The 17,864-nt window shown below is 35.4% G+C and overlaps 1 protein-coding gene across 2 annotated transcripts in view; it reads left to right on the top strand.

Annotated features, from left to right (window-relative positions):
- BSL1 (BRI1 suppressor 1 (BSU1)-like 1) overlaps nt 1–17,864 on the top strand; it is an 88,752-nt gene that overhangs the window by 47,246 nt on the left and 23,642 nt on the right. For both annotated transcript variants that reach the window (XM_089802891.1, XM_089802890.1), the window contains exons 4-9: nt 4,357–4,435; nt 4,563–4,642; nt 4,741–4,835; nt 4,988–5,087; nt 5,308–5,377; nt 17,675–17,776. In XM_089802891.1, coding sequence (XP_089659017.1) covers nt 4,357–4,435; nt 4,563–4,642; nt 4,741–4,835; nt 4,988–5,087; nt 5,308–5,377; nt 17,675–17,776 — 526 coding nt within the window. The remainder of the gene's footprint in view (nt 1–4,356; nt 4,436–4,562; nt 4,643–4,740; nt 4,836–4,987; nt 5,088–5,307; nt 5,378–17,674; nt 17,777–17,864) is intronic.

Genomic DNA, 17,864 nt, shown 5'->3' with positions numbered 1-17,864 from the left:
TGTTTGTGTTCTTGATTTGTTTTAACAGTGAGTTCAAAGGATGCGTTTGCTATGTGATTTTTTGCACGCACTATAATATAATTTTCTCAGTTAATATAATTTTCCCTTTCTGTTGTGTCCATTTTGTTCTTGGGTTGTGTCCCCATCAGTTTTAATATTTTTTCTTGTGTAAATTTTTTGTTGGATTTATAATTGTGTCTCTTAAAAACATTATTTTGGATCTCTTGGTGGCATATTAATAATTTTTTCTCAAATTTATTTTGGATGGGCTTTAATAACTTTTCCCTTAAAAGTTTCTGAGAGGGTTTTATAATTTTTGTCCATAAAAAATATTGTGGGTTTTGTGTGATTTTTTGCCTAGAAAATTGTTTGGTATGAGTGTTTAACCATTTTTCCTCAAAAATGAAGTTTTATATTATGACGTGTCAAAAACTGTGTCTTGGGTTTTGATTGATTTCCCTCTTCAAAAATTGTATTTCATTTTTTTATTTCGATTTGATCGTCAAAAATCATTTTTGGGTTTTTTTACTTTTATGAAAAAATTCATGACTGGTGTTTCTGGTCTCAGGGTTTTTGATTTTTTTGAAAAAAATTCATTTGAGTTTTGTTGATTTTTTTGATTTTTTTGATTATTTTCACTTGCCTATGATCTAATGAAACATGCAAGCATAATATACGCAGCTCTCTATCTTGAATGTATTTGTGTTTCTGCACAAGGGTTTGACTATTTTTCCTTCAAAATCATGGTTTCACTTTTATCTTGGTGTCTCTAACTACAAGGAGTAATAACCTTTGTTTTTCCAACATCAGTTTAGATTGTTTGTGGATATCTTTGTAATTTCTAGAAGTTCTGTAAATTCAGAGAAGGTATCAGCAGCAGGCTCATGTTGCTGAGTTTTATGAAAAGAAGGGGGCAGCCCTCTATGCTTTTTCTGTAGTCGTATGATGACCATTAAGACAGGGCATTGAATACTATATTGTTTCTATAATGGTCATATTAGTTTTAGTTATTTAAATAGTTTCTAATTTATTAGTTTGTTTCCATTTAGGAAATTTCATATGCAATCTCTATTTAAGGAGACTTCCTCTCCATTGTTTAATATCAAAATATTGAACCATCAAGTTCTATAAAACATTATACTCCAAATCACAGTCATTAAGATGGCCAACACACAGCTGACTCGTTAGTATTACTAGTCAATGATTAGTAAATAGGAGGCAGTAAGAATAAAGACAAAATACAATTAGAATGTGAGCCGACCCTATCTTGAGCAAGCAGACAAAATAAATAAATAAAATTATTTGCTTCTGGTTAGGCTGGCTTCACCTAGTTTTGGCACTGGCTTCTTGTGGAAAGTTTAAATAAAATAAAATATATAGAATGCTGATTTGACTGGCCCCTTTGGAGAGTTGTACCTCTTGGGTGAAGTGGTGTGTGAATGGATATTAAAAAAGGAAAGAAAATGAGAAAATATTAGGCAGACAGGATAGCAAATTTAAGAGCAGAAAATCCCAAGAATCCTTCAGATTGCTTGGATAAGTGCAGATATATATGTAGAACCTGTGCCAATATGTAATATCCCCAAACAGGATACTAAAAGAAAACAATAAATAATGCAAACTGGGATGCAGGTCTGGTAACAATTTTTTTTACAACTAGGGCATAAATCTGGAACTTATCTTTTCATCAGATTGTTCACATTACATCTCAGATTCCAGATAAGATATAGAACCATAAACAATAATTCCTCATTGTTATGATTAGAAAATAACCCAAAGTTTTGAGAAAATCAGATGTATGGTTTTCCCTAATTTTTTAAAGATATAGACAGGAAAACAGACAGATTTAAGCAGAAAAACACCTCAGATTTATTTCTGCACTTCATCAAACCCTAGCTGTCTTAAAGGGCAAGCATTAGACTACCAAAATGATTGTCAAAATATCTGTTCTAGCTTCTCCTTGTGGTAGTCTCTAAAAAAAGGTCTTCAAATCTGAGTCTCCAACACTGATATTGTCCTTTATTTGTCCTTTAAACCTGATCAATACTTGCAGCCCAGAATTAGCAATGTGCTAGGGTTTCACAAACCGGAGTTCTCCCACCAAAATACATTCTTTTGGTTAGGGAGAGCTCTTGTGTCTCGCTGAAGCCAGGGATACTTAAGGATTTCAATCCTTAAGCCAAGATACAGCAGCAACAACTTAAAACTTCATCACATAATGAGCCCTTGGAGAATTTTATAATGCCATCTAAAATAAGCAATCAATCTCAACCCCTCCCTTGATATTCCACCTCTTAATCCAATGCTCCAAAATAAAAAAACATAAAATGTGCACCAATGGAACTCTTTGAAGGTAGGGGACCCCCTTGGTTTTTTTGTCACATGTTTTTATGAAGCCACTTAAGTACATAAAAGGGAGTATAACTTAAGTCACTTGGGTAGGCATCACTTATTTTGCATCAAAAGATGTGCACTCGACTTAAAATTAGAATTTAGAACAAGCCAAAGACTTCATTTCTTGACAAATGATGCTCTACGCCCTTTTCCTCTTGGGTAATCCAAGGAAATGACAGCCAACCACTGTTAATTGTCTTGCTTCAATCTGGGAACATTGTGATTACACAATACTTGTGCTCATGCAGAGCAACAAGAAATATAGGTATGCATATTTTAAATAAGAGCATGCAGGTTTGAAGAAAAGTAGTTGATCAAGTGATCAGCATTAAATCTCACATAACAGGAAGAGAACCAAATAAAGAAGAGGGATCTTATTGCAGAGATATAAAGAGTAGTCAGCATACTTTCCTTATTACAAAGTATATGTACATAGTTAATTATGATAAAGATCTTGTTTAAGCTTTCATCTGATCTGCTGTCTTATTATGGAGGGGACAATGTATATACAAGGAATGTGAGTAGCATAAAGGTCCATTTAATTAGCAGTAACCCTGACTTGGGGGCAGGGTGGGGGGGCAAATGATGGGTGTCATTCCATGCTCTTGGACTTGATCAATAAGCGTGCCTTATATGATCTCCCATGGTGCTCCATAATGAGGATAGCTTGTTAGGGAAAGTGTTATTGGAAATCATATTAAGGGATCCAAATAGTACCCAATCTCAATTCAAGTAGAATAACCCCAAGTGGGGCTAGAAGGCTGAATGGTGGGTGTCATTTCGTACTTTTGGGCTCGATGGAAAGGAATAAGGTTGAGGTGTCTTATATGATTTTCCAAGGATATCCATCAATGAAATTAGTTATATCATATGATCGAGTTAATTTTCTGAACCCTAGGAGGAATGGTGTATGCTTTTGATTGAGATAATGTCTCTAGCAGGTAAGATATAATTTATGGATTATGCTTCAATGATTACCTGACCTTATTGCAGTATCTCAACCAGGATATATCTTATTCCACAATTGGTAAATGATATCACTAACTCTATTCCATTTTTAGCTTGGAATTATAATCTTAGGGCAAAAACTAGGGCATTGAAAAAGGGGACAGTACAAATCAGTTTCTTTTAAAGTGAATTTATCACACCTAACTTCACTGGTATTTAGAGTTTTGATGGAATTCCCTGGAAGAGTATTTCCTAGAGGTCAAAGTAAACCCTTTGAGATGGACCTAAGATGCCCAGGGAATAATAAGTCTGTAGTGGCCAATATAAATGAAGTAGACTATGAAACGAGTTTTCTTTAGACCTTCCTGCTATATAGTAATATTAAGCAAAATAACACAGATGTTTTAATCAAGCAAGGCATGGGGGATTTATTCTATAGGTACTCAATCTTGTAAACATGTAAACTTGCTTTGATTGCTCTTGCAGACCTTTTTTTGCCTAAAGGACAATTAAAATGTGATATTGTCTTTTGAATCACAGGTAGATAATAACTAAAATAAATTTAAAATATCTTTTAGAAAGTTGGAAAAAAATGTTTCATTTGCCTATTGAACAGAGTCTTGTAAAGCTGTTAGAGATAGCTTTTTCATTCTTTCATTGGAACCCTAGGCATGCATGGACAAACAAAGGCAAACTATTCTTTTTTGTTAATTTTAAGCATCGATGTAATTTCTATACTTCTTTGTTAGAATTTTAGAAATGATGAAGCTTTGTGTAAGTTTAATTTTCTACTCATCAGTTATGCTGTTTATGTCTGGACTTAGATTTTATTTCTTGTTTGGGCGATTCTCTCTTTGCCATTTTACAATTTGTTCGACTTTTAATTGTAAGTAGAAGGGCTAGTAGTTTGCTGGTAGTATGAGCCATTTCTATGTGTGGAGTTGTTAGATTCTTGTACTCATGGTTTTGGTATAGGTATTACTACATGATAGAAATATGAACTGGAACTCACAGGTACCATCCGGGAGGGGAGCCTCCATCTCCAAGGGCTGCACATACAGCGGCTGCAGTGGGAACCATGGTTGTAGTTCAGGTAGTCTTTTCAAATGAAGAAAAGTTCATTACAAAAATAGAGATCTTTAAATGCCAGACACACACACACACATGCACACACATCCGGTTACTGTTTCAAGGCTGACCGGGTAAATCTCAACTTCTAGGGTGGTATTGGTCCTGCTGGACATTCTACTGATGACTTATATGTGCTTGACTTAACGCATTCAAAGTTCAAATGGCACAGGTGTGTAGTGCCAAAATTAATCTATTGCAGCATGCTAAACTTCTCCAATTACGAGTTATTTTTGAATAATGCATTTCCTTGACTTTTTTGATATTTAGGGTGGTTGTGCAAGGGCCTGGACCAGGACCACGTTATGGCCACGTGATGGACTTGGTTGCTCAAAGATATATTGTAACTGTTAGTGGAAATGATGGTAAGCGACACAATAATTTAAATCCGTTTCAGTGATCTTCTTGAAGCATTTTGTAGTTTGACAATCCCATGTCGAACAAACCCTGTTGGTTGTTACAGTGTGATTGATACTCAAGTTGATGTTAAATTTTTGTTTTGTAAAATCAAATGCAGGTAAACGAGCATTATCTGATGCATGGGCACTGGACACATCACAAAAGCCATATCAGTGGCAAAGACTTGAGCCAGAAGGAGATAGGCCATGTGCTCGGATGTAAGAGAACTCCTTGTGTTGGAATTTGTGATTTCTTGTTGCAAACAATAGTATAGAAATTAGTTGAATCAGGGCTCAAATTCTTTATTAGCTAGCATGTGTTCCAATTATAGAAGTGTTGACTGTCCCGGTTGAAACTCAAAAGATGTTGAAGTCAACACAGCTTTTTCATTCTACTTTCATCACAGTGGCCTTGAATTTGATTTCTCTGATTTTATAGGTATGCAACAGCTAGTGCACGCGCAGATGGTATGCTTCTGCTTTGTGGAGGAAGAGACAGTGCTGGCATGGTGAGATACTTATGAAAATGAAAACTATTTTATAGGATTTAATATTGGTGGAAGTCTCCGTTTTGTTAAGTAATGAATCTATTATATATGCACTGCAATAGTCTTGGATGTAAATCATGGATTTTATTGAAGTCGTTTTTTTTTTTTTTTAATAAGGGAGTTTTCTGGGACAGTCCACAATATATTTTCTCTGCTGAAGCTGCTAAGAGTGCAATGAAAATAAATACCTTACGAAATATCTCTATTGTATTTTTGGTAGTATTTGGATGTAATTCTGAGATTGGTGCATATCAATGAAGTTACCTACTAGGCATATTATGAAAAGATGTTCTATTGTTAATTTGTTGATGACTGATGATTGCATTTAAAGGATGTAGAGGTGCAGAATATGCTTCCTACACTAAGCTATGAGAAGAGGTATGTGCAAAAACGAAATTGATCATACAGTTACAAGGAAATAAAGACAAAATCAGTATACTGTAACATATTGTTGATTTACATTGAACCTTTTTGGGGAAAAAACCTCCCCTCTTAAGCAACACGATGTATTATAATCAACAATTATAATACACTTGCAGAGTCTAAGCCTTTACGAAAGTATAACTGTATAATAAACTAGAGATTTGAAGCAATTTTGGGAACATTACAATCCTCACAAACTCACTATGAAGCCTTCATATCAAACACCTAATAAATAGGAGAAACAATAAATGAAGCCATTTAATGGTAATTTGGAAACCATGAACTGAAATAATCCAACTCACAAGATGATTCCACAAGCTATAATTACCATATTTCTTATGCTTGTCATAAGCTTGTGATAATCCTTTTATCAACTTGGGTTGCTTCGGTTCAGTTGTCCCCATTCAAAGAGGCCTCATGATATCTCATAACATGTGTGACAAACCAGTGTACAAATGTAACACTTTCAAAGATCTTTTTATGCATTATAATTGATCATACATTTTTGAAGCAAGAGGTCCAATACCAAGGCCCATACAATTTGAATTGAGAAGTCGATTGAGCCATTTTTCAAAGCCTTGAAGATCTTAAAGTGAATCATGTTGTTATATCTTGCTCTAGTCAAAGCCTATATCAACACTATTTTGGGGGCAAAATTGACCTTTAGAGCTCATAAAATTGCATATTTGTGTTTTTAACATTAGAGTGTAAGCTTGAGACACTTTTTCTAACATTCTCCCCCTTGTCAAATGCCTTGCAAGAGCATCAAATCATCAAGCAGTCATCTTAAGACACATTGATCCTTATGCAAAGAGCAAAACATCATCTAGTGATCCAATAAAGAGATCGGACACTAAGGGGAAAATACATAGAGGCGGAAACATGAGAGAATAAAACAGTCCCAAATAATCAAACATATAGATCAAATCAGGAATCCCTATATTGCCCTCAACAGCAATTTTATCTAATCGTGGTGTGCTTAAGATGAATTCGTAGTGTTTGCATTATGAATATATTATCTAACGTGTAATTTCTCATGTGTGTGTCATAGATAATATATATGTAAAATGCATATTGTAGAACATTAATCTGACAAGTATTCATGTAGAGAAGTAAATGCAAGAAGGGAAGCAAATACTAGATTACCATCTAGGTAGATTGCCCCGTGGTGGATGTTCATTGTTAGTCTTCTGTGTTTTTTGGGTACCCCATTGCGATTTCCTTTCCAGCCCCCACAAGGGTTGATTGTAGGAAGACGATGAAGGAGACATGAATAAGAAGTGCAGATACAAGTACCCTACTGAGTAGACCACCTCATGATGATTGTCTAATGTGCACACCACTTGGGGCTAAGAGGGTGAGTGTCTGCTCTTGGGCTTAGTGTGAGGATTACTTTGGGCCGACCTATCATGCTCTCAGGCATAAGAGGATTAAAAAGAGACATGGATAGGGAGTTGCTTTGGTCCAACCTAGGAAGATGATGGAGACATGAACAAGAAGTGCAAATATAAGTACCCCACTAAGCTAACCACCCCATGATGATTATCTAATGTGCATAGAACTTGGGGCGTGAGTGTCCGCTCTTGGGCTTAGTGTGAGGATTGCAATAGGCTAACCAATCATGCCCTTAGTCATAAGAGGATAAAAATGGAAACATGGATTGGGAGTGCGAATACAAGCATCCCTATTAGAATATTCTTTCTTTAACGGTCATCTTATTTAGTCTTTAGTTTCATAAGTAGTTTTTATTTTCGTTTTCTATTCATGGTTGTTTCATAATAGAAACATGGTCTTGTAAATCTATATAAGGAGCTATCATCTCCTCTCCTCTGTTTAATACTACAACATCGATTTATCATAACATGGTATCATAGTGGGTCAATGAGATTTCATTAAATTTGATTAATTTTTTAACAAAAATTCTATCCTCTTTCGATTTGGATTTTTTTTCCTAGAAATTTGTTTTTAGATTTTTTAAAATAAAATTTGTTAGAGGTATTTTATGAAAATTGTGTGGTTTGTCTTTGAAGAATTTTTCCTGAAAATTGCGAGCTTGGTTGAGTGTTTTGATCACTCAATTTCCTAGTATGAACAGAAGTCATTGATTTTGACGTTGCATGTACTTCATGTGGTTTTTGTGAGTTGTGTGATGCTTGCATGTACTGTTTTACCATGCAAAGTCTCATGTTTTGCTGCATGAAGGTTTCTTTCATGGGTTATCATAATTTTTTCTTGGAAAATTATCTATTGGGTTATAATAAAATGTTTCTTTAAAAATTTTCTGTTGGGTTTTAATAACTTTTTCCCTCAAAAATAATCTGAGGTTTTAATAATTTTTTTTGTCAAAAATAATTTTTTGGGTTTTCATTATTTTTTTCATCAAAAATTATCTATTGGGTTTTACCAAATTTTCCTAAAAAACGAAGTTTTGTATTCTTTGATCCACATGTCAAATTCTGTTGTTTGGTTTTGATTGGTTTTCACCTCAAAAATATCTCTAGTTTTCTTGAGTTTTATCTTTAAAAGATCATGGCTTTTTTGTAGTTTTTTTGAGTTGTAGTCCTTGTCTGCAAAAGTTCTTGGTGAATCATCTTGCAATTTGTTTTGGGACATAGTGGACATCTGCAAAAGGGTATTTGGCATTTTTTTTCAAAATCATGGTTTTAGTTTCATCTCGGTGTCTTTGGCTACAAGCTAAGTTACTAGTTTGAGTTCACTTCCAAGTTCAAAGTTCGAGAATTGGTTCGCAAGTTCGTCAAAATTTTGGAAAGGGGTTTGCGTTCATTTGGGTTTGTTAATACAAAAATATGTAAAATACACACACACACACACACACACACACACATATCTATGAAGCATGAGTTAAAACTTGAATGTAGCATAGTAGCATAAACACATTTAAACAACAAAAACACCACAAACTTCTAATCATAGTGATCATACCATCATCCAGTTCAAGTAACAAGTTCAATATCAAAGATTCAAAACATTAAAAATAAATCATAGCATCAAGTTCAAGTATCATTTTTTCACGTTTATTGTTCAACTAATGGAATACAAATCTATTAATATTCTAAGTTCATCAATCTTCATTTTCTTCATCTTCTTCTTCTTTGACATTAGTTGACATAACAATAGAGCTGAGGCTAATGGGATCAACAACAACAACCATGGTATTGGATGCCAAAAGGTTATCAAATTTTGCAAAAAAAACACTATTTTGCCATCTGCAGGGCCCATAGTTCACACGGTTCAAACTTGGTTAGCCGGTTTTCGGCATAATCCACCTGGGTTCAAATTGGGTTCTAAGAAGTTCGACTAGAAGGAAAAAAATCGAACCTTGCTCGAACCACCCTGCGAATTGGACTTGAACCATGGATTAGTTCGAACCTGGGTTGGTCCGAGGGGTCCAGGGGCGAACCTTAGTAACTTAGGCTGCAAGTGGTAATACATTTATACCTTTGTTACCCAACATCAAATTGGATGGCTTCTTGGTCATAATAATTTTGCAGATGCAAAGAAGGTTTCAATAGTACCAGAATGTTCTGAAGAATTTGTGACCAAAAGACAACAATTAGATGATGACCATTCAAAGATGGTGCTAGAATATTATAATGTTTCCTTAATGGTCATCTTAATTAGTCTTTAGATTAGTAGGCAGTTTCTATTTTTCGTGTTTAGTTCACGATTGTTTCATAACAAAAACATCGTCTTTGTAAATCAATATAAGGAGCTTTCATCTCCTCTGTTAAATACAACATTGATTTACCATAACACTAACTAGGTAGACCACCCCATGTTAGATGTCCAGTGTGTGCGTACCACTAGGCGCTAAGAGGGTGAGTGTTTACTCTCAGGCTTAATGAGAAGATTGCTTCAATCTAATCCTATCATGCTCCTACAACTCGTGAATGGGCCTCAAAGGATTAATCTTCTGCCCAATTGCGGTGGGAAGGTGAAGTGGTGCCCTTTTGAATTTAGGTAGGTTAAAATCAATTTCAATGGTGCCTCTAAAGGCAATCTTGGCCCTTCGGGAGTGTGGGCGTTGTGGCTCGCGATGATGTTGGTAATGTCTTGGCCACTGGAGCAAAGTGTATAGTAGATGGAACTAACAACCATGCAAAATGTTTGGCTGCAGTAGAAGCTACTCTGATGGGTATAAAGATGGGAGTTCAAAAGCTTTACAGGGAAGGAGGCTTGCAGATTGTTGTTAATGGCATTATCAAAGGCGAATTGGGTGCCTAGTATTTGAATAAATACATGTGGCAAATCTGAACTCTATTAGAAGAGGTGGATGATTTTCGGGTAACACATGGCTTAGGGAAGCCAATGCATGGCAGACAAGTTGTCTCATGTGGGGTTGGTGGGGTCATTGAAGATAGGTTTGAGCTTTTTGAGGATTATAGGTCCGTAAATGCTGAAGCCTTAGATTTTTGTACCTTGATTGAGTGTGATTTAGGATGTAATCATTGGCAGAGTTGGTATTTATGTAGTTATATCAAAATGGAGGTGGAATGATATCCCACTGGCAGATGGTCTATATTGTTTGATCGGAAATGGCAGTGTACATTTATTTCAACTTGGGATGTAATGATGGAGCATATCCCCATTTGTGGCCCCCTTCTGGATTCTTTGCAGGTCTCTTTTTATGGGTTTTTAGTCCTTTCTCCCAGGTGAATGTTGTGAATTTTTATATGTTGAAGGTGGCAAGGTGTGGTTTTGCGGTGAGGAGATGGAAGCAAATTCTTCTTTGAAAACGACTGGCTAGATTCCGGTCTTTAGAAGGCTGATCATTGTCAAATGGTTGGGCAACATGTTTAGGTTGGGCGGTGAGGAGTTTTGGAGGGCAGTTTGTATGATTTTTGGAGAGGCGAATTTGGAGAAAGACTGGCATCCATGCTCAAACTTGGACATCTCTTCTCTCTTTTGACAATGGCATTGATGGTGGGCTTTAATAGGGAGGAAGTTTTGTGGGTAGTAAGGGCCTATCTGGAACCTAAATGGGCCTTCATTTTGGATGACATTGTGTGAATTGTAGAGGTTGGTGTCGGTTTGTACATGGGTTTGGGGTCGTGGAGGCTAATTGGGGCGGGGGATGGTGAGTTGCAGCCACTAGTGATGTGGTCTTCTACTAGTTTGGAAGTTCTCCATTTTTTGAAAGGTTGGGAAGGGTGGCGTTTGCTTTTGGTTTTCCTACGGGCTGTGGAGCATGATTGTTTGGCAAGGGTGGTGGCTCGCGGGAAGAAGTGCAAGACCACACTGATTAGGTCTTCGACGCTGCTTGGTGAGGATGGGCAAACCTTGACTTGACGCCTACTTCCAGTGGCTCTTCGTGGGGGTGGCAATGTTCATGACAGTGGGTTTGCTTCTAGAGTGAGGAGTGTGTGGTGGCTGAAGTGGATGTGTTGTTGCTTGAGGAGCAAGATGGTGGTGCTGAGGGCTGATTTGGGGAGTTTGGAGTTGTGGATGGTGGTAGGGATGCCTTCCCCAATTTCTCTAGTGCAGAGGCTGCCAGGTGGCTTCATTGACGCAAGATTGTGATTTTTGTTTTTTGCTCAAGTCTTAGGCTGATGTGAAGGGTCATTTGTTTGTATCTTTGGAAATTTGTAATTGGGTATGAATGTGTGGTTTTGCATATGTGGGGTTCTAGTGTGGGGATATCTTTTTGCCATAGGTTGGCTTGTCAAGATGTAATTTTCTATTTCCTATAATAAAATCCTATTATTACTAATCAAAAAACAATCTTGTCATGCTCCTACATTCAAACTCAATTGTGATTGTATACTAAATTAAATATAGATGTAACATAACCAATCTAATGAATTATGATGATTTTATATGCCCACACATAAATATATATCGCATACACATACACAATAATATGTGATTTGAACGGAATTTGTGATTTTAGGCAAGATTTAGGGCAATCCCTAAAAGGGGATAAAATGACATGACCTTGATATTCCAAATGCCAATTGTGTCTAACTTTTTGGAGTATTACATCATCACCATTAGTAATAACAACCACTTGGAGTGTGGAACATTAAATGTTACGCCCAAAGGAAAACATATATATTAAAAGATTTACTTTGAAAACATTTAAATAGTTATTGAAATTATAAAGTTGGAATTAGTGCATACATTTAGAACAACCTTATATCAAAATTCAGAAACAAGTTCCATTAGTTACTGTTAACTCCACACAAACATAAAGAGAACATGCAATAAAGAGTTTCCTAAGTTATCCTAATATATGTGGAATAGAAGTATACTTTGTTAATGTGAAAACAAGATATGAATGACGTTGTTTATGGATCTTTTGCTAAACCCTAATAACCCTAAGGCCTGTTTGTCATTCCTAAGAGTTAGGCAGTCTCATATCAGCAAGATCTGAAGAAGAGATCATGTTAACATGTGCTCTAAAGCAGTCATTGCAAGGATAGTGGAAGCTTGTATCTGATTGGGTCTCAAAGCAATATTTCCACTAACTCTATAAGTTGGAATCTTCTGGTCCCGAACTAGGTTTTTGTCTAAAACCGGATTTGGATTTCCATTCTTGACATGTTTTGCTTCATTTCATTGCAGAATAACAAAATGCAAACATGCCAACTAAACATGCAAAGGAAACGATATAGATTTCCAAGGAAATAAGTAATTTCAAAAGACAGATCTATTGAAAACGATTCTGACATAAAACATGCATGGCTGTTCCATCAAATATACTGTTGTTTCCATGCTAGAACATGCATAAATTTACATGCAACATACCCACATGATTCCACTTCAATACTGTCAAGCCCTTGTGACATATGATCATTTGTAGTGGGATAGCCATTCACAAAACTGAATAATAAAATGCACCTATGAATCCTAAAATGAATCCACTAGGGGGTCTGATTTGGGTTTTCATCCAAATTACCAAACCATCTGGAGTATTTGTTCTAGGGTTTTACTGAACCTTCAAACTCACAGAGAAAATATTTAAAATAAAAGTAACAAACTACATAATGCCTACACAATTCCCTATTTCCTCTTTTTATGATAGCCTTTCCCCTATTTTGAGAGTACTTTATTCGCATTTCCCTCCAAAATGTGACTTTATGTTATAATTTAAAGTTGACATTATAATAAAGTCACTTTATTAATTCAGTGACTTTTAATAATACCAAGGTTGCATGGGTACTTGTACCCACACCCCTGGTACTCGTACCCACGTACCCAAGTACCGGGTACACGTATCCCAAGTATCGGATACTCGGTGGAGAGCATCATAGCTAAGGTCCTTGATTGAGATTTTTGATTATTATTTTTCGGTTTTTTGTTTGTGTATCAGCTCGTTGTTTATCAAGCTTAATTCAATACTTAATCAGTTCAAAACTTTGATAGAATATTGATTAACAATAAACTTTATCACTGTTCAAGCATAAGTTTATCATTTCCAATATGTCATCGTCATATGATTTATGATCTTTTTTATGTTTAAAGTTTTCCTTCTCTGTTATTTGTTTATCAAGCTTAATTCAATACCTAATCAGTTTGAAACTTTGATAAAATATTGATCAACAATAAACTTTATCATTGTTAAAGCCAGAAATTTATCATTTGCAATATGTCATTGTCATATGATTTATGATCTTCTTGTTCATGTTTAAAGTCTGCCTTCTATGTTATACATCTACACATTTTATCTTAAATTATTATTACAAACATATAACAAATCTGAAACTGAAAACAATACATTACATTTGCAAACTTTATCACTGTTCTTGATTTGAAAAATCATTGTCGTGACTCATAAATTCAGGTTTTCTATAAATATAAAAGTATAATTAAAAATAAAGTTTGACATACCCAAGTACCCCCATCCCCTATTATAAAAATAGTTGTACCCGTACCCGTACCCTAAGTACCCCAAGAACCCCCGTCCCTGTGCAACCTTGAATAATACTGATATTATTGAAGTCACTTTTAATTAATTTAATAAAAATAAAGTCATCCATTTAATACTCATCTTATTTGGACAACTTTAAAATAATTAATTTGATTAGTTTATTTCGCCAACATTTGGGGACATTACAATCCTCCCTTGCCGGAGATTGCTTACCTCAAGCAATCCGCACCTGCATGCTGAACCATATACCTGGGTTCCATATCAGCCTCAGGAACATGGCTCCCCCAAAATGCTGCACTACTCTGATATTAATGCCATACACCACAAACCTTGAAGCAACATAATGGAATCCATGTGAAACAATACACCCAAGTAGTCAGAACCTGCTGTATGAGATGAAGTAGTAGTCTAATACCAATGAATCATCATCAGTCATCTGACTCTCACATATTAAAAAATCAACAAACTAGGCCACTACATATCGTTGCTATATCTCAAACCAGCAACAAATAGGATGACAATGATATCATACCAAGCAGAAGTAGAAGACTCATTTCAAGGATTTCCCATCAAGTAATTGTGTTCCCTAAACAACCCATGTCATTTTGCTCAAATGCTAACCAATACGCAGCTGTATTGTCACAAGAACCAGGTGTCACTATCAAACTTGGAATCTAGATGCCATTACCAACACACATAGTCAACTCATGAGTGGCTGGTCCACTAATAGTAACTTCTATAGAATCATCATGTCTGCCAATAATAATAATTTGTTGCAGGAGAAACTTGGCTTGTTGTGCTATCAAATTAGCTTTCTTTGCCTTCTCAATCCAACTCTCAACGATTAGTTGGGACTGATTTAGTGCTGTTGTTCCAAGGTGAGTAAATTTAGTCCTCTTGGGGGGTTCATCATCAACTGACTTCTCATGTTCATCTTTCAAATCATGAATGCCAGCATTAGGTGACTCAATCACATTATCTTTTCCATGATCATAGGCTGCATTATCTTGAGGATGAGAGATATATTAAAAGCTGTTATAACAATGGGCACAACTTTCATGCATTTGTGTCATGCCTTCAACTTTTACATGCACCTCTTTATTGGAAACTTCGTTCTCAACTCTTGCACTTTGAATGCCATGTTCTAATTTTTCTTCAGGTGTATGAGTTGTGTCATCATTGGAACCAACTAATACAGTAGGAGATGCATTGTGGTCACCCAAAGAATCCACATCATAATAACCCATATCAATCTCATGCTTAAAATGAAAAGTAGTCATATTTATGATTTTATCTCTCTTTTAGAATTCTTTTGCAAATCATCTCACAAAGATGGTGAAGCCTCATGTGAGTTAATCCCCAATGCTTCTCTTCTTTCCCCATGAACTAAATCTGCATGTTTATCAAATTCTCCATGTAGATTTTTGCATACCTTCACTGAATTTTCTTTTCTCTTATGCTGTTGTTTTGAACTTGTAGCTGACTGCTCTTCTTTTTTTTTAGTACAAAAGTAGGTAGAAGTCGTCTATCAGACCTGTTTTCTCGTCTAACAACATTAGGGGCTTCTGCAGCAGGATTCTCTCGCCCGACTTGTACCCTTAAATTACCAATCATAGTGAGAAGTTGCTGTTGCGACTTCATGAAAATCTGCATCGACTACTGCTTCTGTTGAGCCAAATGTGCCAAAACATCCTGTATATTAGGCTGAGCATTCCCACCATTATTCCTTTGCTCTGCCATATTCAAAGTATCTTGTTTTTCGGCTTCTTTCGGTTGTGCCTGTTCTTGTTGTTCTGCTCTACTTCACGTATAATACTTGTGTGAACCAGTCTCAAGAGCTCATATAATTAATTCAAAATCATGCACTGTTACTGCTGATAATTACCATCTAATCCACTTGCAACAATTAAACTTGACATGCAACTATTAATTTCAACATACAACTAAAAATCTGACATGCAATTGAAAATCTTTAACATGCAACTGAAATATGCTGACATGCAATTGGGTTTCAATTCTTAGCATGTTTTGCTTCATTTCGTTGCAAAATAATAACATGCCAACTAAACATGCAAAGGAAATGATATAGATTACCAAGGAAATATCACATAAACAATTTCAAAGATAAATATATTGAAAATAATTCTGATATAAAACATGTGGGTCTGTTACATCAAATATATTGTTGTTACAATGCTAGAACATGCATAAAATTTATATGCATTGTGCAACATACCCAGATGATTGCACTCCAATATCATCAAAGCCCCTGTGAGATATTATCTTTTATAGTGGGATAGCCATCCACAAAACTGAACAATGTAATGCACCTATAAATCCTAAAGCTAATCCACCAAGGGGGCCGATTTGGGTTCTCATCCAAATCACCAAACCATCTAGGGTTTCATCCTAGGGTTTTATTGAACCTTCAAGCAAAGCATTAAGTTCACAAAGAAAAGACTCAAAATAAAAATAAAGATCTCTAGAATGCCTTCACAATTCCCTTTTTCCTCCTTTCATAATAGCCTTTTCCCTATTTTGAGAGTAGTACTTTATTTCATTTCCCTCCAAAATGAAACTTCATGTTATAAGTCAATGTTGACATTATAACAAGGTCACTTTATTTATTAAGTGACTTTTTATAATACTTATTTTATTGAAGTCAGTTTTAATTAATTAAATTGAAATAATGTCTTCCTTTTAATATTCAATTTATTTGCAACTTTAAATTAATCAAATAGATTAATTTATCTTGCCAACATTTGGGGATATTAAAAATATCAATCTTTTACTTAAATTTTTCGTTACTTTTACTTACTTTTACAAATGTAAACTGGCAACAGTTTCTTAATTTTGTGTGGAAGTTGATGAACAGATTCTAGTGTGGAAGTTGACAAACAGATTTCCATGTAGAATCTAACTTTCTAGGTAAAAATTACTGAGAAAAGATGACATTGGTCTTCAGCTGGTTAGGGGCAGTTCAGGAGTCTGTATGCACTAATAATTTGAAGGATCTATATGCTTATTATTAGTGTCTTATATTCTTTAGGGTTTATTTTTATAATAGATTTTTTCCCTAAAGTGAAGCCTCATTTGCTTCATCTGTAGGTCAGAAATGCTACAGGCACTTACTCTATTCGTTGTAGAGTGTAGTCTATTAATCCATTTGGCCTTTTGTGGACATAAGTATAATCAATTTTTTTCTTGCTCTTTTACATGATTCATGGAGGATTATTAGATAGAAAGGTCTATAGCTTTTTGCACAACCTTTTATTCAGTCCATGATGCGGAAAGGAGAATTGCTATCTGTTCATTTATGTTGATTTGATCTCAAACAATGGGAAAATATAGTTTTTAAATTTGAAATTCATTTATACGTCTGGTTATAAATGCTTTTTAAGGCATGTCCTTGATCTTACAATGGTCTTAAATGGTTATATATCTGGTCTTAAATGGTTATACATCTGGTTATAAATTCAGTGTTAATGCTTGCACTGAGTTGAACCTTTAAAGGTGCGTATAAAGCTTATACCGGTCTATGTATGAAATTGTTACCATGAAATACTAATGGTTCTGTTGGTATGTGGAGTTGTATTTATGCATGGTTCTATGAAACCTAACTAGTTAATAAGTGAAATGACATAATGCAACTGATGAGTATAATATACAGGGGTTTTAAGATTTGTGGGTAATAAATAATATTAGAGAGATTCAGAGATGCATATAACTTGGAAGGATCTATTCTGAACATATGCTCATATAATAACTAGATAGAAGGATCTGTATATCAATATTGTAAAGAATAACAAGCTTTGCCTATTGACAAGGGTTTTTGTTTATTAAGCCACCATCTTCACATTGACGAAGCATGCCTGTTGACATGTTCTACGTCATGAATGTGCATGTTATTATCTACTAATGGCAAATTACGCATATGTTGGCAGCCTCTTTCTGATGCATATGGCTTGTTGAAACATAGAGATGGTCGATGGGAGTGGACTCTTGCTCCTGGGGTTTCGCCATCCCCACGATATCAGCATGCAGGGGTAAGTCTGGGTTTTCAAACAGTGGGTTGAATTGAAACTAACAAATTTGAATTTTCTACACCAACTAGGTAATATTATTGACTGTGAC

The sequence above is a fragment of the Cupressus sempervirens genome, chromosome 9, assembly GCF_028749045.1.
Source record: "Cupressus sempervirens isolate cs-2001-9-10 chromosome 9, ASM2874904v1, whole genome shotgun sequence".
NCBI classification, from domain to species: domain Eukaryota; kingdom Viridiplantae; phylum Streptophyta; class Pinopsida; order Cupressales; family Cupressaceae; genus Cupressus; species Cupressus sempervirens.
This window is presented reverse-complemented; position numbering and strand designations above follow the sequence as displayed.